Genomic DNA, 27,820 nt, shown 5'->3' with positions numbered 1-27,820 from the left:
GCGCAATGACTCGAGTCAATACACATATTGACTCGAGTCGAGTCATTTCCGTATTTTGAGAAAATGACTCGAGTCAAGTCGAGTCATCAGAAAATCGTGACTCGAGTCGAGTCATTACAACCCTGGTATTTGTACATAATAAGCTTAATCAGTCACCAATCTGAACACTGAGCAGCTTACCTGGACAGCTGATCCCTAGGCGTGTGATTTTACCCGATTTGCATTGCAAAGTTGTCTCCGAATGACTTGTTCGCTGCGGGTGATGGATCATGGTTTGGATTCGACCTGATTCAGTCGTCAATGATATCAGAGTAGCTGGCTAATGACTATGTGATATTGATAATGGACTCGGGGATATTGTTATCTTTGTCCCACCAAGCGTGAATTTTCAAACAATAAAGTTCATCGAAGCACGGTTTACGATTGTCGCAATAACGTTGCCTGCGTACTCGACCAAGTTACCGCGTGTTTAGGCAGGTTACTTATTAATCAAAGACACTACCGCAGCAGATCTCTTCCATATGCAGCAAGAGCAGCTAAACCTTCATTCGAGTTAGCAGTGGGGGACAGGTCTTAGTTGTTCGGCTTACCATTAGGCAAGGTTTAATGAAACGAATAAGTTGGTTTCTCGTATATTTGGCTGCTGCACGATTTCATCCACAGATATTAGGCCCGCGACTCCATAAGACATGGTTGCTATTTTCGCGGCAATATACAACGCCGTCGTCGCGCTCATCTCTATTAGACTTATTGCGATATGGGTTGAGTCCGGCGTTGCGGGCGTATTGAAAGCTTTGGCTGTCTTTTTCCTGACCCTCCCCGGCATGAAATCTCTACTGGACGTTTTCACACAAAGAGAAATCAAAGGATTCGTGAAGCAAACTTTTTCCGAAAACCAGGAGACCACAAGAGAGCTCATTCCTATTCCAGAAAAAGGTAACGACCTTTTTCGGCCAGCGACAATAGATGTAGGGTAGAATGGGGTAAAACTCTCAGGCGAGGTAAGACGCCCATCATCAATATGACAGAACAAAGTAAAAGGTGGGCCGTGCTATAAGTCGGCAGTTACGGAAAATAATGAAGAATATCGGCCTGGTGCAAATGACCATAGTAGTCGAGAAACACCATGAATACCACAAAACAAAACAAAAAACAAAGTAAGGCCTAAGCGTTGAATGCTTCTCAGTATCGCAAATATCGCCTAATGGTCAGACGAAACTGTCACTTTGATTTTCACGCCCGAATGAAGATTTGTAACGTTTTATGAGAAATTATGACTTTTACACATATTCTTACCAAAAAAAAGCCTTTTACAGCGAAGTGAAATGTCACATTTAACGGATGTTACAGAGAGTGTTCCGGTCATATATGTATGATTTCACTACGCGTAGTTTGCTTGTCGTACGATTACTCGATCAGGGTTAGAAGTTTGGCTAACTTGTGTTAAGTTTAGGTTTAAGTTTAAAGCACTTAATCGCGAGCGACATATGATTGGTGATATCACAAAAAAAAAACATGTCTTCATAATTTATCCCCGTCCGACTTTACTTATGCCCCCATTTATCCGCCCTATGTGACAATTTACTGGCAAGCGGCAATCCCCTCGCGTCACAATATTCCGAACAATGAGTAACCATCCATGCAGTCTATATCAATTCTATAGATTCCCGCGTCCAAATTCAGGCGGTATTGCAATTTTTTTCTTAGCCATGTCGCTATATGTTACTACTTCCGGGTAATGTTTTGCCGCGCATTTTTCTCGTTACGTTCAGATGCCCAGTCCACGGATGTTGCAGCTCCATGTGGAAATCCATCTACCGTGGCGAGATGGCGTAGTGGTACAATCCACAGCTGCGACATCAATGGGTTGTGGGTTCGAGTCCGACCGAGGTCGACTCCAGAATTCATAACTTAGTGTCGGGTGTTTATCTAGGCTCCTCCTCGCCACGTAATCCGCGTAAGCGGTGTCTTATAAAAAGCCTAGAAGTGGGCCGTGCTACAAGTCGGTAAATACGGAATCAAAATATAGTATATCGGCCTGGTGTAAAATAACCAATGTAGTCGGGAACACCATGGGTATCAAAACAAACAAACAAGTCCCAGCGCCTATTCCATCATTCCACAGACAATTGGCCCACAAACGTACTTCATACGTATATTTATGTTTGCCAGGTGTGAACGTGGAAGATCTGAGAAAAGAATTGACATCGCTGAAAGGAAGTGAAAATTTGAGCGAAGAAGGGAAACTATTTGCCTACGTGTACACTGGAACAGGCGATCACATCGAAATACAGGTATATTAATCCGATTCTCTGTGCAGAGGTCGACGCGAGAAACCCACAACGCCTGTCGACTTCGGAGGGCGCTGTCGCCTTACAAAATTCTTTCTGAAGAACCCGCTTTTCTGCCCTCTGCCAAGTAGGGTGTGACGTGCAGTTGTAAATTCAGGCATTTAGAGATGTTATTGTACCCAGAGTTTGTCAATAGTCAGCGTTGCTTGCTACTCAAGTAGAAGTATAGTAGAACTGTCACAGTAACGGAACTAATTTTCGAAAATTCCACCAATTTTGTGGTGTCCTTATAGACTTTGGGCGTTATAGTAGCCAGTTTATGTCTTGGAATTACTAAAGTAGCCACGTCCTACCAACTGTTACCAGTACGCGACCTCTTGACCAAATCTACTTACATTTACCAATTTCGATCTTAAAAAGTTGAAAGTAGTTTCATCAAAAGTTTGCAGCGCCTTTATACGAGGGAAGTTGTCATAAAATCCGCGTCAAATAGCCCTGTATCGCAATAATTAAGTATGCGTTGAAAGTTGTACCTATGTCATTAGCAGGGTTGTAACCAAGTCAAAAGGTTCCGAGTCACAAGTCAATCTCACTTTTATAGTTTTGACTCGAGTCAAGTCGAGTCATTTTCAATTCACCACCGAGTCAAGTCCGAGTCCAAGTCAGTGAGCAGAGGGTCGAGTCCGAGTCCAAGTCATTGTGTTCACAGTTCTATTTGAGTTCAATCCGGTTCAATCCCACTTTTTTCAACTCTTCTCGAATGATATAGAATGGCTCGCATTCGTAGTATCGTAATATTCCCCAGTCCTAACAGTTTCTTACCCTATTTTCCAAGTATCAGCACTGATAGACGATATACCAATAATGTGGTGATTTTACTATTCTTTGAAGTTCAATGAAATCCCTGTCTTGGCCGTCCTATAGTCTCGAATGATATGACTTGGTTCGACTCATGCACAATGACTCGAGTACAAGTTGAGTCAATACACAAAGGGACTCGAGTCGAGTCATTTTACGGATTTTAAAAAATGACTCGAGTAAAGTCGAGTCACCAAAAAATCAGCCATCTCCGATACTGCAAAAAGCATTCGACTACATGACCAAATCTACTTTTTGAAACTATACTTACTTGAGAACTTTCGAGACCATTCATTTTCTGCTGATATGTCTTACCAGCTGATACTTCTACTTGTAATTGAGTAAAAATGTATGGCTTTTAGTCGACTTAAGTAACGACACCGATAACTTGTAACCACCTCCGATCTCAATATCTAATAATATTATCAGAAAGACGCGTTTCGCAAGTTCACTCAGAGCAATCTCGACGGAGTTTCTTCTTTCTCGGATCAGAGAGAAGCGGGCAGTCTCTATTTCGAGGCGTTCATGCATGACAACGCCCTGAATCCTGTAATCTTTCCGAGTCTCAGGTACCGTCCGTACTCCGGCGTGCGCGGTATTCGCTTTTGCGATGTCGTAAAAACCAGATTTTGCGCGCAGAAAGTTCGAAAACGAAGTGGTGTCCATGACGGCTCATATGTTGCACGGCGACGGGAACACAGTCGGCAGCGTCACGTCGGGTGGCACCGAAAGCATACTGATGGCGGTCAAGACTTACCGGGATATGGCGAGGAAGAACATGCCTCACGTCAAACGGCCTAACCTCGTTAGTACAATTACAGATTCGCACTTTTACGCAGCCGTGACGTGAATCAGGGACTCCCATCCTAAGGCCGTGAAGAATTAAAATATATATTATCTTCAAGTCTACTCTTCTCTAAAAAACGCAATAAATTAAAATTTAATAACAATTTTAGTACAGCAATATGCAATATCCGGATCTTGAGTTTACTTTCTTTGCGTTACCATATTTAGATATATTATTATTACTACTCGAAAATTTGCGCAATGGATACCACCCCTGCTAAAGAGGGAAGTGTGTGATGAAATTTATCTTAAAGTCAGACATGGGGTAATCGTGATTAGTAATCGTAATCGATTACGACGATTACAGCATTTTCAAGTAATCGTAATCGCAATCGATTACATTCGAAAAAATCCCGAAGTAATCGTAATCGACTACTTCCCATATCTAATCGATTTCTCTGTGAAAGAACGATTACTTTTTATTTTTGCAAGGACTATGACATAAACTGAACATTCGTGAACAAGGAAGATATATTATACCAGGCTCGTGACAGCACAAACGTCTGATTTTCAAACGCCACAGTTCATTATTACGTCAGAAGCAGCCTATTAGCTTTGCGCGTCATTGCGTAAGAAGTATCATTCGATATACGTTCGCCGAACATTAGTGTCATTGTAAGAGCACCCGTCGTGCTGTATATCAGGTTATCAACACGTTCCACACGCCACTACCTCGCAGCAGTATAATTTATCTCAGCTCTGCCTAGTTTAAAATAGTAATGTTTGGTTATGCTTTTGCTTAGTTAAACGCAATTTGATCGTAGCTGCTTGGCGAGCAGTAGGCCTATCTAGTACGTACGTACACCGGACAAAGATTTGAAATTTTGTACTCGTCAAAGAAAACGTTGCGATTTCCACTACGAAGCAGTAAAAATCATCAGCTGGTGATATATATATATATCAAAACCGAGCCGTTTTCGCCGTTTCTCGTAACGGCAGCTGGCAGTACAATATCTTTATCAAGTTGAAGGCAGAATTTTATGTTCGCTTCGTCTTATTCTCATATGACTCTACTTGAAACGGGCGCCAATCGTTATTTCACAATTCTTTACTCAACATAGGGACCTGCCGCTATGGCCATGGGCTAATATATCATGTTAGCATGGGTTGTAGCTGGAATCAGAACCAAAACAGCAATTCGTCCCCCATAGGGTGGTAATCGCAAGTTGAAGACTGAATTTCGGCAATAATTGCATTATATTACTATTGATTTTTAATCCTCTCTCAACCCCCGATGGTCATGCAGATTTACCTGTAGAGTTTATTGTTTGTTTGAGGTAATCTTGGTGTTTGTCGACTACAACGGTCAGTTACACCAGGCCGATTTTCTGCATTTTTGATTCCGTATCTGCCGACTTGTAGCACGGCCCACTTCTAGGCTAATTGTAAGACACCGCTTACGCGGGTGATGCGGTGAGGAGGAGCCTAGATAAACCTCCAACACTTAGAAAGCAATTCTGTAGTCGACCTCGGTCGGACTCAAACCCGCAACCCAATGGCGTTGCAGCCGTGGATTATACCACTGCGCTATCTCGCCACACAATCACCTACATGTAGAGCTGGGGACACGTAATTCATAATTATAACCTCTGGTATCTTGTTATAATTACTTTAGTGTATGTTGTTAATTCGTGACCTCTGGTTTGTTATATAATCGAACGATATTGTAGTGACTCAAGCGCAGCAGACTAGAAGAAAAACTTTCGTGAGACGCACAAACAAATTGTCATATCTTTATATATCTGACTGCATGTCTAGCAACTCAAGCTGTAAATGACCAGGGTCAGTGGCCACATTCACTACAATAGGACTTGAAAACATTTTCATCATGGGGAAAAAAGCATTCATTCCGTCAGTGCAGCCGTTGAACTTAACAATCAAGTCAAACGATCCATTGGTTTGATGGTCAGATAGCGTTGTAAAACGTTTTGCAACACCACCTGCACTTATCTTAGTCTGATGATGAGCAGACTTAAATTTGAGTGACGATCCAAACGCATTTGAGTGTGAGCATACTTTTTGACGTGAGTTGAGTAACGAAATCGTTGCTGAGTAGAGAATCGCTAGTCGACAGGAAAGGAATTGGTCTCCACCCTTAATTATAAACTCCAGATTCCAAGCCAAGAAAGTGTAATTTTTGAATATCAATTTTTTTTTGTTCACTTATTGATTTTATAATATTTTTGTTGAGTTTTCCAACGTCAATGGAAGCCGCAAGTAGGCTAGCTCGGAGCCACGGTTGGGAATCACTGATCTAGAGAGGATTTTCAAGTTAATTAGATCTCTCGAAAATACTCTGTAACTTATGTTAGTTTACGAAATACTTTTTGAGTCCCCTTCGAGCTCGCTCCTCACCCTATTGGAAAATTCGTGGTACGGCAATTATGGCCCTGGTAAGAATGCAAATCATTGGGCGCGATAAATTGACCTCTTTAAAAATGGTCAATGGGTACATTATGACGTAACAAGCAAATGACGCATCTCTTTTAAAGGGAGTTCGTTATCTCATTAGGCCTCTTCAGCGCAATCCATATATTGCCTTGCAACATAGCTTCTAAGATGCCAAATAAATGTAATCGTGAGTAATCTTGATTACTTTTCCAATGTAATCGTAATCGTAATCGACTACTTCCTGATTTTGCTGTTATCGTAATCGTAATCGCGTCATTCAGAAGTAATCGTAATCGCAATCGATTACAATCATGAAGTAATCACCCCATGTCTGCTTAAAGTACGCCACGCAGTACAAAAGGTTTGGAGCCGCTGATGTAACGAATGCCAGTTACATTTATTTCTATAAACTATTTCAAATTTGCTGACAGTAATATGTCACTGCGTTTTGAGACAATGCCTCAGATCAGCCACTGATCCACGGAAATGTAGTATCCACGATTGAGGGTAGATTTTTGCTTCACGCATTGCTTGATACGCTACCTCCTGTCAGTTTCAAGGATCCTGCATAGTAACAAGAAAGCATCGCAACGACAATTTTCGTTCATAAAATAATTCCGCTACTTGAAGATATCGGCTCTCATTAAACGACTCCAAGCAGCAAAATCGATACACGAATCGATATGGCCAACCCTAATTGTCTTACTTTATCTGCGATCACACAGGTGGCGCCATCAAGCCTCCATCCCGCATTCGACAAAGCGGGTCACTACTTCGACGTGGAAATAAGGCATGTTGCCGTCGACACCGTAACGCTCGTGTGCGATCTTGACAAATATGAAGCCGCAATCGATGAGAACACTATCTTCATCGCCGCATCGGCGCCTTCCTACCCTCAGGTAGGAATCGGGATTGCATTTCTGCCCGTGCAGATGTTTTTGCGGCAGATACACCGCCTCATGTAGCCCATAGCAAAGCATCATAGACATTTACACGATCTGTCCATATGCATAACACGCGTGCATGATGTGCATATGTTGCTGAATAAGGAAGGTGAAGAAACAGTGAATCGCAAAAGCAGTAACGAATTGTATGAATGGATGACTAGTATAGTACAACAACAACAACAACAACTAATAAATCCATGTTACATCTCTCGTTGTTGAAATTTTGATACGCACCGGCGCTTGCTTGAGAATATCCATTGATGAGGCACCCTGCGGTCACTAATAACGCACACTAGCAAGATAAAATTTAATGTGATGTTTGCAATTGTTTCTTTTCCACAAGGTGATCTAGGCGGGGTATAACTGAGTCGCATGACGCATAAATTTTTAACTATATGCATTCGATGAAAGCATTTCTTACATTAGAAAAGATATACGTTAATTGTAATTTTACTTGAAAAGAAATGAATTTACCGCCACCTGGAATGCCCGTACCATAGGCTGAGAACCACTGCTCTATTCCATAACGGCACAGTAAAATTTGTCTTTTTCAGGCAATCATGGATCAAATAGTGGACATCGCCAAAATAGCCACCAGGCGTAATTTACCATTCCACGTTGACGCCTGTTACGGAGGCTTCGTTACCCCATGGTATGAATTCGGCCCGGTATTTCAAATTGCCCGTTAAGTAAACCTACATCGTGTCCAGGTTAGAGAAAATAGGCCACAAGATACCCCCGTGGGATTACAGGGTTCCGGGGGTCACTTCGATATCGGCAGACCTGCACAAGTACGGCTTTGCCACCAAGGGAGCCAGCGTGATTACGTACAAGAACGAAGCTATCAGGAAGCACCAATTTTTCGCCTATTCGAAATGGTCGGGCGGGCTATTCGCGTCACCCACCATGGCTGGGACCCGTCCAGGTATGTATGGAGGGAAGCTATTGACAGAGGCGGTCGAATTATTCTGCGTTGCTACTCTAGTAGAAGTAGAAGTAATGCCGTAAATTTGTACTCAATTACAAGTAGTAATGATTTTCAAGACATGTCAAAACTACTTCAAGTGGAAGTCTAGACAGTAAAAGGTCTAATAAATACTCCAGTAAATAGTATCAAATAGTATATTTGGTCGGGTGGTCAAATGCTTATGTCAGTAAATTGGAGGCGGCTATATGCTTAATAAAATGCAATATGTATCTTTGTTTCTAAAGTAAAACGGACAATGACGCTACGAATAGCAGCAATTTGTAAATGCATATTCTGAGATATTCAGTTACCGTGATATCCTGGGGTTATTTTGCGCGGATTTTACGACATCTTTACCCATAGTTGTGATGCAAACTTTTGCTAAAACTGCTCCAAAGTGCAAAAAAGTAGTTTCAACTAAAAAATTGTTCACGTGCACGTGCAAGCAGTCTATAAGCATCTAACATAACCACTTGATAAGCGGAGCAAGTAGGCAAAACCTTCTTGAGTACTCCGAAAAAGAAGAAGTGCTTCGTTACTGACCACCTTTGATTATGGAACATCAATCTGGAGCGACATCGTGATACTAATACGTCACGTCACCAGGGGGTCACCTGGCGGCTGCTTGGGCTGTTTTGAGATGCATGGGCCAAGACGGATACAAGAACATGGCGGAGAAGTTGTATGCGACCGCTGAAAAGATGAGGAATGGCATCAATGCGATTCAGGTGCTTGCGGGACTATTCTTTCTTTTTGCAACAGCATGAGATCACGCGTCTCGTGAACATAAATTTACATGTTACTCGTACGTGTTTACTGGCAGTGAAAGTATATGGTTTACCGATTGAATAGTAATTTGCAAACACGAATTTCGGCTTTGGACTTGGACTCAAATATGAGTTATGAATGGAAATGGCTCATATCGTCACGCATCATCGAGGTCATGCCGTCAGGGACTGTTGTAACGATTCACTATGAGCTGGATGTAGTGCCAAGTGCAAGTTTAGATGATGTTTCATTTCTCATCAGCATTTATTGGAGTGGATAACTTATAAATACTTCCACAAGTGTACAGTATAGTACAGTATATACGATTAACTTTAATACAACCAAATACTCCGATAAGTTAAGGGTCAGAATTCTCCAACCTACCGCAGTAACCATATTCTTGAGCCTGAACTCGCATGGAAAATCAGCCTATACACGATATAAACATCCGACCTAATATGACAGGATTATATAGGTGAACAATGAACTTCAATACCACACACCATATTTAACGACCGACCGCATAGCTTGCTGTTTGGTAATGTGCCTCATAGTTTGTTTTATGATGTTCGATGATCGTAAATGTAGGTGGTGTAAATCCCTGAAATTAGGCCTATCTGCTATCCAATGAAATAGAAATATATTTATGAAATCCACGTACTATGCAGCAAGTCAATGGCACGTGTCGACTTAGCATATGGTGCGGATTGATGATCATTATTTGATTCCTAAGATATGCTAATCTCATATCGAAATTTAACACAGCGTTGGTTTTTTTTCGTTTTTTTTATTATTTACTTTTTGTTACTGAATCTAAAGTTTCGGGGTTGAAGATTTCTGGGTAAGATGGCCTTGGTGACTCGGCTTTGACGACTATGCTCCCTCTCGTCTCTGCCTCCCATTTGTACTATGCTTATCGGTATTTCACATATCGCAGTTCAATTACCAAATTGCCGAATTGAATTTTTGTTATGTATGTTATTGGTTTGCAAGGTTGACAAATAAAATGTTTCTCTCTCTCCCCCCCTCTCTCTCTCTCTCTCTCTACGGCGTGACTTATATTTCCAGTGTCAACCCTAACCCTGATCGTTTGGTTCACCATGTTGCAGGGTCTGCAAGTTTTGGGAAATCCGCTGATTACAGGATTCGGATTCGCGGCAACGGATAAGCGATTCACCGTGTTCCAGATTGCAGATGCGATGGGGACGAGAGGTATGAAACCGCAAATTACTAGTATTTTCATTTTACACTGTAAATACGCGGATGGAAATACGTATATTAGTCAAATTCCTGTCTTAGCGCAGTGTGTAAAAGCAGCACTTTTTAGTATTCAATTTTGCTTTCACGTCCACTCCAATTGGTGAAAACGAGCCAAATACACTGATATATCCCAGGGGTAGTTGGTTATGTTTATTTGTACAACCTTTATGCACCTTCTTGCGGTGCTTCTACACGAAAAGAGAACCCACTCCACCTATGGTTTTGACCCGCTGTAAAGGGTGTGAAAGCAACATTTGTACGAGAATGTGCCGTTTACCTGATTTGCATCCTACGCTGGTGAACATCGGTTAAATACACGATTTTCGTTTACAGTGTATTGACATCCTCTCGCAGTCGTTAGTGACGTTTGAATCCCACAGTACGCTGTCGCCTTCATTAATTGAGTCGTCACCTCGGAATACGACAGAATTTAAGACGTTCGAATGCAGTCCTATTCATCCATCACACCACTTCGTAATGTGGCAAATTCTAATGATTACTACACGGCAATTTAACTGAACTCCGGATGTTGCATATAAGTTTTAGTTTCACTTTTCTGTAAGGTATGATAATCGACGGAAAAGCGAACGTTGTGAGTACCGGAACCTACAGCTCCGCGCATCGCTTATTACCATCTGTTTCGAATTTGCACGCTGCACTATACCTTGCAAACGCATAGTAAATAACAAAGCCCCGAGCGGTTGGCGTAAACAGGAATATTGATACCTAATTACGGCGATCATGATGTGCCTCGATTATATCACTCCATATCCCATACTGCACGTCAGTGGATTTTCTGGAAGCGCTGACACGCTTGTGACGCCAACTTTCTCCGCAGTGCGGTACTAGGAATGTCGGAAATTAGTGCACGCATTTCTCAGTACGCGTCATTAAAAGGAAAAATGGGAATGGTTTGATCGGAAACGCACTTCCTGGTGTGATGATCGATTTTTCGGGTGATACATCGGACACTTGGGTTTATCAAAACCGCAGTTTCGAGTGCACTGACCCTAAGAGCTTCACGGAAAACGAGCATGGAACTGCCATGCTTTCCGTGTTGTATATATGCTTTGTCGTTGTAGCGGTACACCCGTGCAGTCAGCTTTTAGATTTCCTGCAGCATTTCGAATGCTTATGATATCTAATGGTCGAATATTTCCATATCTATTCTCAATTGATGGAAACACGCAGAAGATACATGCATCCGGGTACAGGGTAGGCTACAGACTGGCTTGACATTGAGGATATGAACTTTATATATTTTCACTATTTATAGTCCATTTGCTACTACTATATGATGACAGCAATTGTTCCATCATATAGCATGTGTCTGTGCGCCAATGAAGAAAAATTATAGTTTTTTGTTACTGTGTTCGGGTCAACAATGGATTGATTTGTCGGGCGGCGCGGTAGGTCGCTTGCGCCCTATACACTAACTGTTGAGTGTTGATGCATGCGCGTCTCGAATAACGCTATTCAAAATGTATGAGAAAAAGCATACACAACTTTATTTCAAAAAATAATTCAAGGAAAAAGTTATTTTGACAAGAGGTAATAAGGACAAATTGAGCAATGACAATCTAAGCGGCTGCCAAGTAGGCACATTGCTCAAAAATACCTGGCCAGCCGCATGCTTCATAACTGCGGCTTTTATAAAGCGACAGGATTGAATACATGTGTTTGAGGTGACTGGATGGTGGATTTCATACACTGAAATATGCATTTCAAATACCGCGTATTCCCACGGACAACATACACACTGTAACCTCACAATAATACATCATACTGGCAGGATCGGATTCAGAGAACGCTATTCAGTCATAACAATGTTGGGGAATGAGCATGAGATGTATAGTCACTATACTACCAGGGGTAGAGTATACTGATGCGCGACTTGAATGCAGTTGGGTTTGAGGAGTTAAAAGATTCGTTGTAGAACAGCAATGTACTATGAACAATTAAACAATGAATATACAACCGAAATAACGCGATGTCTTTTATTAGTAGTAGGTTACATAGTTTCATTCTGGAATCACGTGCATTCGCCTCGTCACGGGATTCCATAATCCACCGGTAATTCAGACAAGGTAATCATGCCGATGTCCCATGCGAGCAACGAAGCCGGCGAAATCCCTGATGTCGGACAACTTCACGAAATCTTTAGAAATACGTTAACACTTCACAGTGGATGGCGCTTTACCTCTTCCGTTACGCCTACACCTTGATTACCCACTTCAACGAATTTACAGGAAAACTCGAATGTGTGCTGTCTTCACTGATAGCGACAGTCCGTGAATGCACAGTTTTGGAATATCTGGACCCTTTTCGGGCTGTACGACTGCTTTCGAATTGGTTGAGCCCCCGCAGCAATGTTAGCGGTATTCCTATATCGACATAGCCGCGCGACGTCCGTTCAACACCCAATGATTCGCAAATCCTTTGAGTTATACAGCCTGATTATGGCGGATCGTTTTCTGTTATTATTCGCCAGAAGTTTTATCCTCGTACAAAAGATCTGGTACTTCTCTCGTCGGATTCGACGAATAAGCCGGGTTAAACCTGTCGAATTCGCTGATTTGGTCTTTTACGATGACGTCGTTAAAGTACAGATTACTCATCGCACCAGGTTGTTGCCTTTCCCTGTCATCCGCAGCGACACTTTCTCTGCCATCTTCAGATCTGACGCTGACTGACCTGTATTCGAACCCGGTCGGAGATAACTCAGTCGAAGTCGTTGAGGTTGAGGACAAATAACATCTGTGCGGGTACAGCCTGTTGGCATACGGGATCTGGTGAACAGTTGGGTCTAGTCCCTGGTGGTCGTCCGTGAAAATATCGTGGTCCAAATCGTGCGGAGTCAGACACCCGAAGCCGTACGTCATGTTGAAGTGCGTGTGGAACAGCGGGTCGTTCGGGCATTCGAGCAAGTTGTCGTCCGTGAAATCATTGCTTTCTGAAATTTGTAATGTATATTCTAAGGTTGCTTTTGCAAAACTGCGTGCATGCTTCGCATCAATTGAAATTACAACACACGCGCGGGTTTGCTTTGTGTGCAATGCAGCAGCCAGGCGGATATGACAACACTCAATACTTTGAGCTACTAATTGCAACGTTATACACGCGCTGCAATACGTTTTGAGAAGAATAAAATTGGGTGTATCGCAAGTCCGAGTGTTTTTTTGCGCACGCACCACCCCGGTATAGGTATAGATATGTGGATAGGAGGAATATGATGCGAAAGAAAATGTTTCATAACTCCCCGTTAAGCATTTACCTTTATCCATCATTTTAATAAATCTGCATTCGCCGTTCTATAGTACATTATGACTCCGGCCTAAACCTATAGTATTATTCGCCTCTACTGAGTAAAGAGAACTCGGGTCATAGACCCTCGGCGTGATCTATACGGATTTAGCATAAATAGGTTGAACATAATAATATATAATACTTGAACACTTCGTTGAGCCGATAGCAGACGAGATCGATAAAATTAAGATCTTGGTTAGCTTTAACATCTTATTGAAAGTCCACTTACAAAGTAATAATTCGTGATTGGGTGAGGGGGCGTTAAATAAGGTGTGCGAGCTACCAAGATCCTAACTTTAATCCATTTTTATAATGTCGTATCTGCAGCAGATGCTTATGCCTATTTAAATGCACCTTATCGAACTGCACATACCGTGGTAATACTCGTTTATGGAGCCGGATGCGGACTTCTCCTCGTATCCCACATCGAACGGTACAAAAACTTCGGTCGCGCATTTCACTGGATTATCGTTGTGACTGCCAGGACTCAAATCATCTTGATGGAATACTATTCTTGCCTAAAAAATAGAAAGCAAATATATTCATATGGAATTTACAGTCGTATATAGTTCCCGGATCGAGATTAGTTATTAAATATATTAATGATCGACATAAAACCGTCAAATGCAAATCTTCATGATATGACGAGGAAGTCACTTACGATAGACTCTGGTAACGGCGACTTTTCCGTGAAGCCTTTGCAAGTACTCGCCCACATCCTTCTCATGGTTATAGATGTCACTATAAGTACGACGAAACCGATTGTTACAAGGCATGGTATCAAGATTTTCCAGTGATGTTGAGAAAATTCTTTCGGAGATTCATCCGGATCCGGGCCTTCTGTACAATTTACTTCCGACCATGGCGAGCTGATGTTAAGTTCCACCCCTTCTCTTTCGGACACATGTAGTCGTACGCGAGCACACATCCAAAGCATCGCCGTCTGAGAACAGAATTTGGATGATTAAGATTTTAGTTATTCCGTTTATCCATACCGCTTCATGAGAGTTTTCGTCGGATATTTAGATAATAGTCAGCGAACCAATTGAATTAGACATGGTAGTGCCTAACCAAACTGGCCTCAATTTATGTCTCACCGTCATAACATGCTCTTGCGACTTTTTCGCCACTTCCTCCATGTATCTCGTTTCGTCCGTTTCATTGTTACCTCTCCAATATTGTACCTTAATTGAATATGAAGTATTATTTCACAGTTACCAGGTCTCTAAAATAGTAGTAATGCTGCTAAATGTAAACCGATCCACCTACAATGTCGGTTATGCGTACATGCTCGCTGCAGACACGAGGATCTTGTGCCGACTATCACAATATTTAGAGCTTCCTGCCTTAAATCCAGCTATCACTTACTTGAAATTTCAACTCGTGTAAATACTTGAGTACGCTCGAAGAATTGCCTTCTATTTTTGGATATATAACCACTTTTTTCTTGATTGTGTTCTTTTTCAATTCAAAGGATGGGGTGATGAGTGTCACTGTAAAATTCGAGGCCAGATTCATTAAATATGAATAACGAGACTCAAGCGCCGCAACGAATATATGCGAATGCCTCTTTTGCACAAGGTGTCATGGACGCTAAGGCTGCGGTACCGCGATATTTTCCATATTCATGAGTGAATTTCGTCATTAATATTAGTATATTTTCACATGTTACTATCAAATATTCTTCCTTTCTCAGCCCACGTGACCAGATTCATCGGTAGAGTCGATGCAGGGGGCGTCTTCGAAAATTTAGGGAAGCTATTAATTCTGTGCTGCATATTTGGCTGGACCGATTGTTTTAGTCCCCTTTGTTGTATGCTGTTATTTCTTGATGCCCATCCGGATTGTCGGTGGAAAGATATTGGATTCGCCAAAACGTAGGCCTACCAGCAACAAATTTCCTTCGGGATGAGGAGAACACGATTATAAATTGATATTTCTTCATGGGGCGCATCATTTTCCTCTGCTGTCCGTATCGGGACTGTGGGGCTCAGTTTACAAAGGACACAACTATATTCAAATAAAAAATCAACCCGCATCGCTGCGCGAAGAAAATTTGAAGAACAATTCAAACCTCTCATTAATTAGGGAGTCAATTTGTAAATTCAATTTGCATATTGACGGCCGCCAACACATCCTAATCGAATTAATTGTCGACCCCTGGACTAAAGAATCGAAATCGGGGTTAGCTGGACACACGGTACTTGCTGGAAAACTATATCCTCGTAAAACTTGGTCTTGTGGGGAGCCCGAAGCCGTTTCCTAAGCGTCTCGGTCTTGGCAATGGTGGGCCATTGCACGTCAAGGCAATATGCCCAGTCATACCTGCAAATTCTTCCTCCATGGAATGATATTACCATCGCCGAAGTCGTATCAGCTATAGTAAGGAATGGTGATATTGGGCACAAGAAAATGGCTTACTTTGAACAACTACAACAACAACAACAATAATATGTTTCAACTGTAATCAATTTGAGCATTTCAAAATGCTTTACTAAGCGTTCTTCCGAAATTTCAAATCAGGTCGCGGGCCGAGTGTTGGTGACCCCTGCTTTGCAGTTTACACGATTATCGCCAACTGAGAAAAAATCCAATTGCGATAATATAATTTCTACGCTGTACACGTCAAAGTAGTTCTCTAGCCTCAAAAACAATGATCGAATGCGGTTAAAGTTTCGTTTGGATAAAATCGATCGAAAATAAATTGGATTCCGCAAAAGACATCAGTTTCATTGCTTTCAGGTTAAAACACGGCCTGAACTGCGAACTCCCGACAAGACTTTTGTCTCTGAGAGGAGCCAACTTACAATTTCTCCATCTGTTGTAAACTGCGCCATCGGCAAAATACAGAGTGCGATTCGATCCAAGTTGCCGACCGATCACACGCAATTCGAAATCCATATCGTAATCGTGACCGACGTCGGAGACGTCACACGTGTTTGTTGTGAGATTCGCACATTGTTCGAAAATGCACCAACCGGGATATAACCTGTGAGTCGAAATATTTTTTTACTTTTTATAATGCCGCAAAATGGCAGAATCATGATTACAAACGGTCCCTATAATTCCCGGCTTTGTGAATGAGAACAGGGATTTTGATGCATGGAAAAATTCAGTGTATTACTCCGCTTCTACAAATATGGCTGTAGCTCCAACACAACGAGCCTTTCAGATGTTCGCATAAAAGTCCAGTAACAACACAATCAAGAACGCGACATTGCATAGCTAACGCGAAATACCGTGGCACATCCGAAACGAGTGCAGGAGATCAAGCAAAATTTAATGACGGCGGAATGCAATATTGAGCACTTATCTGACCCACAAGAAGGTTCTTAGTGGCCCGCACGGTAATTTCGGCAATGACTTGCCATTGCCATGGCCCTAAAGTTTTCGAAAATTAACACAAAGTAGGCTAGAGCAGTGCTTTTCAACCTGTGTGGTGAACTGGTGATACGCACTTGTGTCGATGAAAAAATGCAGTGCGGATGAGAGCGGATGGAAATCGTTCATATTTGTTACTTCTTGTGACTTGGAATAATTCAGATAATTGGAAATATAAATATATTGGTTCCCTCACGTTTGTCATTGCGATACATTTGTAAAAATTTAATATTACTTTGCAGCACACCAGCTGTATGGTGAATTAATATTTAAGCACTATTGTAATTATGTTACCAAGTATGGTTCGAAATCGGGTACAGAGGCATATATACACTGAATCAGAACGCCTGGGCCTACGACACACGGTAGAAATGACGTAAAATTAAAATGACTTAAGTAAAACCAATGCGTTAAGGTCACTGAACTGCTATAAATTTTCAAATTAACAATTTTCGGTTGGTTTGTGAGGATGTTTCTCAAGAGGGTTAAAAAGCGCTGGCCTAGAGCAGTGGTTCGCAACCTTTTTGTCTTCGCGAACCCCTTTTGCACCGTCATGGACCTCCGCGGACCCCAAGTTTTTGTAAAAATTTAGCTCAATTATCGTGCAACCGTCATCTGTCTTGTGCAAATGATAACTGTAGTAGTGATAAACAGCAATATTATGACTTTTCTATAAAGTACCATCAAACTATTGTAGAAATTGGGAAAACTTTTATTATTTCAAAGCGAATTCTGTATCTGAATTCCTTGAAACACACTACCTAGTCTTAAAAACCCGCGCCGTTGATTTGATATGAACGAGTGCCGAAAATCTATTTCCATAAAGATGATGGCGAATGTATGTAATAACAACGCGTAACGCTCCCGTCGACACCTTCGGGTATGAACGCAAGTCGCAACATATATGGCACCAAAATTGAGAAACAGATTTTTAATGAACATATAACGTCCAACCCAGTCATTTTTATCTAGCAGCTCATCTTGAACTTATTCTGGAATAGCGGTTATATATGTCACAGGAGAAAATGGATTTCTGCAGCAAATGTCCAAAAACGCAACAAAACATCTCGAAACAGCAATATGTTTAGGCTATTGTTAATTTGGCAATTAAAATGAGTTCGCATAGTACAATATTTCATTATTTCATGTCAGACGGTCATTCGGTTTATGTGGGTCCCGAAGTTTTAGCCGTTTTGGAGCGAAACTGCCTCGTGATTCCTCTAATATAATAAACACAGATTAGGTTATCGACCATTCTGCAAATTTGGAGGTTTCGCGGACCTCCTGAAAATGCTTCTTGGACCGCTAGAGGTCCACGGATCCCCGGTTGAGAACCGCTGGCCTATAGAGTATATTGGACAGAATTATTTACCTTCAACGTTTTCTTCGCGCTTAGTGCGATTTTGTGTAGTCCAGTCATTTTCAGGCCACGTCCTTGACTATATAGTCAGCGTTACCGTCAAAAATTGTGAGTAGCATATTGTGAAATTTGGGATGAAAAAATGTGACCTCTTAGCCCCGTGCCCAGTCCTAACCGCGGCCTAATCACTATCTGGTAACTAGCTGATGACTGACAAAAGGTCATCAACACGTGACTTGCACCATGATTTCAACAGTCAACACCGCATGTGGAACTTTGTCCAAAAAGGTTCTACGTATCTTCAAGTTACGTTGCGACGAAATGGTTTAGATCTTGCAATGTATGTTGGCGACACAATACAGCGAGCGATTCTAAGTTTAAATGGTACGAGATTGAACAAAACGAGATTTTCTGTTCATAGAAGTGATAAACCTAGTAAGGCTCGTTCACAAGCGTTCGTCAGCCTTACAACAGTTCGCATACCGAACACGAACGCGAACCTCCAGCTCGCACCATCCCTATCACAAACACACGACATCGTAATATTAGACGATATTTGAGTGATACGCTTGTGCATAGAAAATAGACAGGGTAATTGCGAATTGTTTTTAAGGTATATGATTCGGTCGTAAGCGAGAGGAAATAGGACATTGTCCCTTCCAAAACCAACATATAGCCCAATATAACACAGACAGCAAAAGAGCGCTCACAATTTTTCCGACGGCATTCTGAATTTAACAGTGTAGCGCATGTCCTCCGCGGCAACGTCTGCAGTGGGCCAGCTAAGTATGTCATTATACATGATCGTTGAAAGGTGAACGGTATGTGTTTCCAATCCTAAATGAAAAATAATTCATAAGACGAAGAAGGACTTTACGCGAAGATAGGTAACTCCAAACTGTGAGCTCCATACGATGGTATGGAAATCCTTATTGTACAGTACATAGTACTATAGGCAGGGTTGCCATCGACATGGACCCAAAAATAAGGACAGTCGAAAAATTAGATAAGCATTAAAAACCGTTATTGTACATACGTTGTATTTATACGAGCCGTGGCATATCACATTCCAGAAACAACCTTGTCCAGCGACTCCTTGTTATATGAGGTGCTTCATGGATCTCACGACAGCTCAGGTCTAGGTTTACCTTTACTCAGGGCCGATACAGGACTTCGTCAGCCGCCCAAAAACACGTTGATCTTGGGCCCCCAAGTGGGGCGATAAACTAAACTTCTTCACCTCGTTGGGATTTATGGCATCAACCATGATGGAAAAGGCTGTACATCAAGTTTAGATGGAGCAAGAACTCCAGTAACAATGCTTGTAGTCTAGGTCATTGCCGAAGCAAACTTCTTTGCTATGTTGGAATGGGGGAATATTGCTTAGAATAATTTCGATGTGCAATCGTGGATGCGGAATGATTGCTGGTGTTTGCAGTATGGAATGCCCAGACACCCTCGGCACCAGCTGCCTTGTAGTCTGTGGTCGTTGGTGCTGATCGACTTGTGAAAAAAATAGACAGGCTCAAATAACCATTATGACACACTTCTTGTGTTTTAGGGTATAAATATGAGTTGAAATACCGGTCTTTCCTACAGCCTCAATGTGGTAAACTGGTGATTCAGTACCTTTTGACCACTAGTTGGTGTATATGCTGATTGCTTTCTGATTGCCTTTACGTCTTGACTATTAAGTTCATACTGATAGCTGGGTGCGGTATCGTCTCTGTTTGTTGTACCTGCGTTAACTCTGTTTTATTGCCGTATTGTATTCAGATACACTAGCTTTAATTTTATGTTAATAAAATCCTAGGAACCGATCGCATTGCGTTCTATCAACGGGTACAACACTCAAGCTCCAGGTTAATGTCACAATCGCTATATGTGCGAAGCACTCGCCCTTCAAGCTTTGTTTGATACATTTGAATACTCTCTCATTATCGTTACGATAAGCGTTTTTACGCCTGCTCATGCTCATTTAACTACCAGATTTAGCCTTATTAATAGCTAACACTATATGTACCATATAATTTAGGTAAATTAATAATTTTAGTTCAGCTTCACTTTTTAACCCTAGTGTCGACGCCCTTTTTCAGTACGCAATAAATGCCGCCTTCCCTGCAGGTTATTCTGCTTTGGACTAAACAGCAGAAACCTGGTAATGCTGTTTACAGTTAAAATGACGTCCGCTGCGATAGCTTGGTACAGCCGAAACGGCTACACCACTCACTGCCCTAGCTTAGGGTTACCATATTTTGGAAATCTGAAAAAAGGACACTTTTTCAAAATTTTCAGACTTGCAATACCGAAGGAAAGCCCTGAAAAATGGTAAATTTTTCCCACTTCGTGGTCGGTTGACTAAATAAATAAGGTCAACTTTCCGGCTCAGCTCCCGAAATAGCGGCCGGAGCGTTACTTCAGTGGTCATTTACTGTGTCTCAGTCGTATTTTTCCCTATATTTAACCGAAATTCTCAAAAAAGGCAAAATCTCAAAAAAGATGACATAAGGGCGTCGTCAGAGGGCACTTTCAAAAAAGAGGACAAATCCTATTAAAAGAGGACGTATGGTAACCCTACCCTTGATAAGCTATCGCACCACTTCGAAGTTAAATCCAGTTACGCGTAGGCCACGGGAGTTCCTTTCATTTATGAAGTCATAAAATCTGGACGTAAAAGCATAATTTTATAATAGTATGCAACACAGATATACCAGAGGGAAATGATCGAAGTTCTATAGTTGTTGAAAATAAGACAAAATAAGGACGCAAGTCGAAAATAAGGACAAATCTTAGAAATAAGGACAGTTGAGTTTTCTAAGACGTGGCACTTCAAAATAAGGACAAATCTTAGAAATAAGGACGGTATGGCAACCCTGACTATAGGCCTACTCACCGTCGACATTATCTACTTCAAAACACGCAGAACTGGTTACGACGGCGTGGTTGATCAGTAGTAGTATCACTGCCACAATCGTCGGTAGTGAAGCGAGTTTTCCACCCAAGTTGGGTAATATTCCCTTCAGCATTCTTTGGTCTTGTTATAGTTTGCAATATATTTCTAGACTTCCTGCATTTCTAAAGACGAGAAATTTGAGTGAAATCATGTCCCCAGAAATATGGTAGTCGTGTAGTGGGAGATGAGTTTTTCGAGTATTTAAATCATAGGCTCCTTGTCAACAAGAGTTAATTTATCATCGTGAATTATACGTTTATTACTATTTCCCGCTGTGGAAGGCTGTAAAGTGTAAACCTTGCTTGGTCAATGGTAGTATCGCAGCATACAAATATGTAGTGAAATCTTGCTCAATCCACAGTATTGTCGCAAATTGCAATGAAATAGGTATCCTCGAAAAAATACTAGATAATCTTAAATATGATGTAGCACTCGCATTATATTCTCTATGATCATATAAAATGTACACATATTTGAAATTTCCACATCATTTATATGGTGGTAACGCCATAATGAGCGATACTGGACTCAAAACCTAATATTCGTTTCAGAACCGAATCACCTAGGTACACTCTAGGCTCCTCCTCGCCCTCTCATACGTGTAAGCGGTGTCTTATAAAAGCCTAGAAGTGGGCCGGGTTATACAAGTCGCCAAGTCGGCAGCTACGGAATAAAAATGAAAAATATTGATCTGGTGTAAATGACCAGAGTAGTCGACGAACACCTTGAATACCTCAAAACAAACAAACCTTGGTACACGATTTTGCCTGGCCCGACTTGTAATATTTTACTGGCGCATCTCCGATCACAAACCTACCGGTTCTTTGCGTTAGGATACAAGAGCGAATCATTACTCTTCGTCACGTTGGACGACTTTCTCAAACACAGGCGAATGTTAGTTTCAGTTGTTCTCATTTAACTTAGTTACCCATAGGGCCATAGAGCAATTCCTTTTCCGCGAAAATAATCAACGTCTGCGACGCCGTATAAGTTCAGAGGAAAACCGGACAATACCAACACTAGTCTCATGTATAGCAGCGCTCAACAACGTAATACCTCCCGTTCTTTACACACATGCCGTATATGTAACAGGATAATAACTTGATACCACCACTACCTAAACGTTTGTGCTTTCGATGCGGCCAGAGTAATAGATGTCAGATTATGGGATAAGGAAGCTCGTAGCTTTACCAGCTCGCATTGCTCTTTTCCGGTGTGTAATGGAAACCTTGTGGTCTAATCGGCTCGCGGCATCCTGGACCAGATTTGATGAGGCTGTTGATTTTTGACAGCTCGTTTGTCGGCTTGGTCGTGACAACACTGTGCTCATCAACCGTGTTCGAGCGAGCGAAATTGCAAAGCTCTTTTGCAGAGCCATATTTCAGCACGAAGACCTTTCTTTGGATGATGCAATGTTGCAAAATATATCACAATATCGTTGTTTACCCCGCAACTTATAGTCCTATAGCTATATGTTCGCGGTACGCATTTGGACAATCGTGGTCACTCCATTTCAAGTCCGAACCATAGTCTATACGTGAAGTCACGATAACTGTATCGATGTTAAGTGAACTTCGGTAGGGTAATAATTTTCCAACGAAACTGAATTTCCCGTCAAGCACACAAGTTGTGCTGTATCAAGGTGATTTTATTCCGCTGCGAATGTCCATTAAATTATGGCATTTTAATGACATAGGACCGTACTTCAGCGACGCCTACGCCTAAGGGTCAGGATGTACCTAGACTATTACGGTAAGTACTCTCTGTGCGTTTATGTATCAACTGAATGCATCTTATTAGCGCCATTCCGAGTTAGTCGCAAGTGAGTGCGAATCGAACTCAATAACTAATATTCTTCCACTTCCCGATCAGTATGACATCAATCAACGATATTAAACGGAATCTATAATAATAATAAGTTGTAAAGATATTTCCGGTACGCCTGATTTTAATGAGATTTCTTCCGTACCCTACGCACTTCCTAACTGAAATAGCCCTGATCTGACATGGGAAAGAACCGTATAGCGGGAAGTATACTTTTTTTGTCAGTCCCATCGTATAAACTCTCTGAATAACAAAATCCTCTTCCGAGCCTCTTGGGATAGATGTAGCGCAGTTTTCCCGTGCGATATATACGGTCTTTTCGAGTCTGGTTATGATTTTGAAAGTATCTGGTATGCAGTCGAGTCCCAAAATCACGCAGCCTCTTAAAACATAAGGGACGGTGCGTGGGTGAGGCAAAAAGTTGCAGACATATGACCAGACAGCTCATGCAGCATATAGACTTTAAAATGAACGTCTGATCACACTAATTAAATCATACATTGCTATAGATTTATGCTATATTCCGATTAAATAACCAATTTGTAATCCGCGATGCCATGTACTATACTTTACAATAAGATCGTGTTTCGGAGTCGTATTGCTTCCGTATATGTTTTAGTGTCGCGCTCCCTCGTCATAAAAACTCCCTTATCGCAAATGTTGTTCATGCGCGATCATTTGAATAACACCACAGACGCGTGCTTTATCTGATCACGACAACGCGCGACATCTTTCGCCTCGGCGCAATTATGAATAATTGAATGCACGCTAATATCAGTCATCATCGCCTTGCCTAGGTGGACGTGACCAAATAAGACAGCGGCGCCTCTGACTGACTTGTTTTTCAATCACTGCCCTGGCTAGATTCGTCGCTAATAACGTGTGGCGAATGCGATGAGGAAACATGCTTTGCAAATGCGAGTGCAAAGCAGCCGAATATCTTCTGCTTCCTGATCGATGATTGCAATCGTAATCTGGTTTTGTTTTACCGCTTTCAACGCGTATGATGCGCATAGATAATATCGGCAAAAGTAAAAACGTTCCAATGACGCGGGCCGACGGCGTATTGCGATTTTCTCGGGCGCAAAAGTGAGAGTTTTAGGAGGGAAACGTGAATTTTCAACTCTCAGTGAAGGTAGTCGAATAGTGAGAGTCTGTTTTCCAAGCATAAAACTTTACTTTCTTTACCTCAAGAGCAATGTTCCCTCTAATGCACACGTTTTTCTGTCCGCGGCGACTTTAAAAGCGGCGCGCAGCTTAGAGGGAACAGTGCTCGAGAGTCACATTTATCTACGAGAATGTTGTTTCAATACTGCATATCCACCGTTAGATCCTTGAAACCTTGACTACCCAAAGTTTAGCATCGAACAACAAGGCTATATACTAATATACCAATATACCAATATTCATTATTCCCTCAAGTAGTGATCGACCATCACAATGGCAGGGATATCCCTGCACAAACTGCTACGAAAAAGTCACGGTCCGGATATACAATAATATTTTGGATGATATTAACCGCCATCATTTTTCTTATGGCCACAAAAATACACATATTTGAACCCTTTAAATTACGGTGGTTCCCAACCTTTTTGGATGTCGGAGCCGCATTTAAAACTTAAGAGTACCCATGGAGCCGATGGAAAACATGTGAGTAGCCTACCTCTGGATCTCTCCATCCAGCAAATTCAAAAGCTTATATACTTCTATAGATTCTATATCGGTTATTTTAGCATTGATAGACGCATATTCGCGAGTGCTATACATCGAAACAAACTGAAAATGCATACGATTACTACATCATACTATTATGTCGTGATGTGATAGCTCTTCCTACATCCTAGCACTTAATGCACACGTTTGCGGGGGATTATACGCTGAGTAATATTGGACTTATTGCAATTTATACTTGACTATGAACTGTTATTTCTGATGTTAGTAAAATTGTGTAGAAATTTACTCTTCACAGAGACGATATATAAAATTCTGTGACCGGCAGAGCTAAAGATATCTTCTATGAGAGCCGCAGTTGGGAATCACTGCGAAACAATATTACTGCTATGACCTCATCATACGTGGTGCTTGAATACTCGACTCAAAATCGAATCATCCAGATACTCGGAGCTTCTACCTTTTAATTCTGGATATCTAAAATTTAATTATGATTATTGCTCACCTAAGGGCACTTATTGATGACAATACACGAAATGTCTGCGTCTCTCTTATGGCGTTCATAACGCCATGTCACAACCATTCACAATCGGTCATGGAGCAATCCACGATTAATACGAGTTGATTACATGGAATCCAATGGCTTCCAGTGAAATGGATTGCGTTAATAAAGTACTGACAATATGCAATAGGCCTTCCGTATATTTCGGATGCACTGCAACGCGTGTATTTTGTTACTGTGTCCAACTGTGGATATGAAAATTGAATTTTTACTCGAACGCGCACATGCGGAAGCATATATCACACTGGAACACGGCGTTTATTTGACACTGAAATAGACACCGAGATCTACGACAAGCAGTTTCGCAGTATGAACACGTTCAGTCCACTCAGCCACGTTACCAAATCTGGTGTCATATTCAGTATTTTTGTCTGTTCGCAGGTTGGAAGACTGAAGTGCAAATGCACCCCGATTCAATACACTGCACCGTGCTCCCCTCCCACGTTGACAGCTGCGATAAGTGGTTGAGTGACTTGAGAAATGTAGTCTCTGATTTGAAGGTTAGCAACTAATTCTATGCGCAGACACGTATTGTCCTATCACCATTTTCCTATACTAGTCCTTTCAGCCATTCGTTAATTGGATTGATTTAGTTACGTTTCTTATTGCGGCGAATGTGTGAGGCTTAGATAAATGAATAATTTCTTGGCAAAGCCTGTCAAAGTCAGTTCCATGACTGTGCGTGAAAGATGTGGAAAAGTATTGACTATAGCATTACTCATCGGCGCCAATCAAAATATAGTCCAGTTCGCTACAGTAGGAAATCAGACCACATCCAATTCAATAAGTTTGGGACGATATCCTATCCACATAGTCGTGGTTTTCGTTGCGAACAGCAATACAGTAGATACTCATAAACACGCTGCCGGAACATGTTTAGCAGCTATTCGAGATTGATACCATGTGGTAATGCGGTCAACTTGTAGGAATGATTCGATTCGGCCTAGCCAATTTTGGTTTGTTACAAGTATGTGAATTTGCGGTTAACGCCCTGGTGTACTTTTGTTCAGGCTAATCCTGTTACGGAAAAGAACGGCGTAGCGGCGATGTACGGGATGCTGGGCTACGTGCCGGAGAACGCGATTATTGACGACTTTCTCATAGATCTGTTCAGCGATATTTACAGATCGTAAATATAAACCCGCTTGTTTTGATCGATTTCGACGCCGTGAATATTGTCAACGTCACATTGAAGCCCCGTTTGAAATGTGCTTGTGGTCTTTTCGCATACGTAATTTGATGATTCATGTGGTCCATGTTCTTTGTTCATATGACCATTTTGTCCAATCTCCATTCTATTTTTTCAATAATACAGGCTCTCGCCATAGCGGTAGCCGAGAGGAAAATTCTGGAAGGACGTATGGAAATTTGTGGCTGTGAAATTTTTTAACTATGGCGTAACGTCACCTATATCTATGGTGACGTTGTGATTCCACAAGTCGAAAATCCGGAGACAGGGGTGCATTTCGCCATCATGGCTACGCTTATGGCCCACGGATCCGTATTTATTCTGCTTCGTGTTATGAAGGTCAATGATACCATAACGTATTTCTATAGTACGGTCGTCTTCGAATATTGAACATTATCGCGACCGAATATCATTTCACATTAGAAGCATTTTGTCTAGCGTGTGTCATGTGTCGAAACTAATGCGGACATCACTGAAATGCGTCGTGTGCTACATTCTCGGATGATACCGCTTAGGCAAACAGCGTGCCAAATACGCCGCAATTATTCGTTTCTATGGAGTGTGTCAATGTTAGACTTAAAATGTCAATGTCGAAACTGCTCACCAATCACTCTGCGCTGTTAATGTAAGAAATAGAAGTAACTCGAACGAGTATATTCCACGTCTAATTCGTTATGGCTGTCTAGAAAGTGGGAACATCGACAATGTGCATTGTGTAATATACATAGCCGCGGTATCATGCGTTCTTATATATGATGATGAAATTATTGTCCCTTATAAAATATCAATATCATATGTCATCTCCATATCTGGCTTTGATTAAACTGGGGCCCAGTGTATTCGGGCTGGCTTGGGCAGCGATTTGTAAAGGAACTGCTTGGTTATTGTGCATTGCAGTTTAGTGTGAAGATAGGGCACAGTTGGGCTGATTTGTCCCAGTCGAATCGCATAGTGTTTTATGAGTATATAGAAGATAGTGTGATGATCGTTGCGTATGCATCGCTACTCTGACACTGTAAACAAATATCTGCGGGTGCTAATAAAAATAATATTTTGACATTTAAATATGCCCTGTGAGCCTCGCACGTGCGTACATATACTAATGCGATCTAATAGGACAAGAAAATCGATACCGTTTCGCCAAATTTCGTTAGCCCCTGACTTCTCCAATGACTAATATGCACGTGCATTGTACGCACATTTTTTCTGCTTCAATAAATACGCCTTTACCGCAAAGTTAATTGAA

General features: G+C 41.6%; 3 protein-coding genes across 4 annotated transcripts in view; 1 reads left to right on the top strand and 2 right to left on the bottom strand.

The window, feature by feature from the left end:
- LOC145455033 (signal peptide, CUB and EGF-like domain-containing protein 2) overlaps positions 1–9,418 on the bottom strand; it is a 169,491-nt gene extending 160,073 nt beyond the window's left edge. The window contains exon 1 of the mRNA XM_080332989.1: positions 9,400–9,418. The gene's annotated coding sequence lies outside the window, so the exon portion shown is untranslated. The remainder of the gene's footprint in view (positions 1–9,399) is intronic.
- LOC145455037 (sphingosine-1-phosphate lyase-like) lies at positions 551–27,810 on the top strand. Its single transcript, XM_080332993.1, has 11 exons — positions 551–936; positions 2,173–2,294; positions 3,579–3,718; positions 3,789–3,954; positions 7,112–7,285; positions 7,888–7,985; positions 8,044–8,258; positions 8,907–9,028; positions 10,178–10,280; positions 25,767–25,885; positions 26,396–27,810. The coding sequence occupies exons 1-11, from the start codon at positions 690–692 to the stop codon at positions 26,516–26,518; spliced, it is 1,629 nt and encodes a 542-aa protein (XP_080189119.1). The 5' UTR covers positions 551–689; the 3' UTR covers positions 26,519–27,810.
- The window catches only part of LOC145455039 (uncharacterized), a 78,407-nt gene continuing 62,390 nt past the window's right edge, over positions 11,804–27,820 (bottom strand). Inside the window, exons 1-8 of one of the 2 annotated variants that reach the window (XM_080332995.1) lie at positions 21,269–22,962; positions 19,086–19,212; positions 16,442–16,623; positions 15,003–15,127; positions 14,732–14,818; positions 14,296–14,577; positions 14,008–14,152; positions 11,804–13,281 (exon numbers count right to left, since the gene is read on the bottom strand). In XM_080332995.1, coding sequence (XP_080189121.1) covers positions 12,809–13,281; positions 14,008–14,152; positions 14,296–14,577; positions 14,732–14,818; positions 15,003–15,127; positions 16,442–16,623; positions 19,086–19,212; positions 21,269–21,401 — 1,554 coding nt within the window. In that variant the 5' untranslated portion in view covers positions 21,402–22,962 and the 3' untranslated portion in view covers positions 11,804–12,808. Of the gene's footprint in view, positions 13,282–14,007; positions 14,153–14,295; positions 14,578–14,731; positions 14,819–15,002; positions 15,128–16,441; positions 16,624–19,085; positions 19,213–21,268; positions 22,963–27,820 lie in introns of those variants that run through there. The other variant, XM_080332996.1, reaches the window with a different exon arrangement.

Source organism: Botryllus schlosseri, chromosome 14, assembly GCF_051294905.1.
Source record: "Botryllus schlosseri isolate E-star chromosome 14, Bs_hap1, whole genome shotgun sequence".
Taxonomy (NCBI): domain Eukaryota; kingdom Metazoa; phylum Chordata; class Ascidiacea; order Stolidobranchia; family Styelidae; genus Botryllus; species Botryllus schlosseri.
Note: the sequence above shows the minus strand (reverse complement) of the source record. Positions and strands in the feature narration are given on the sequence as shown.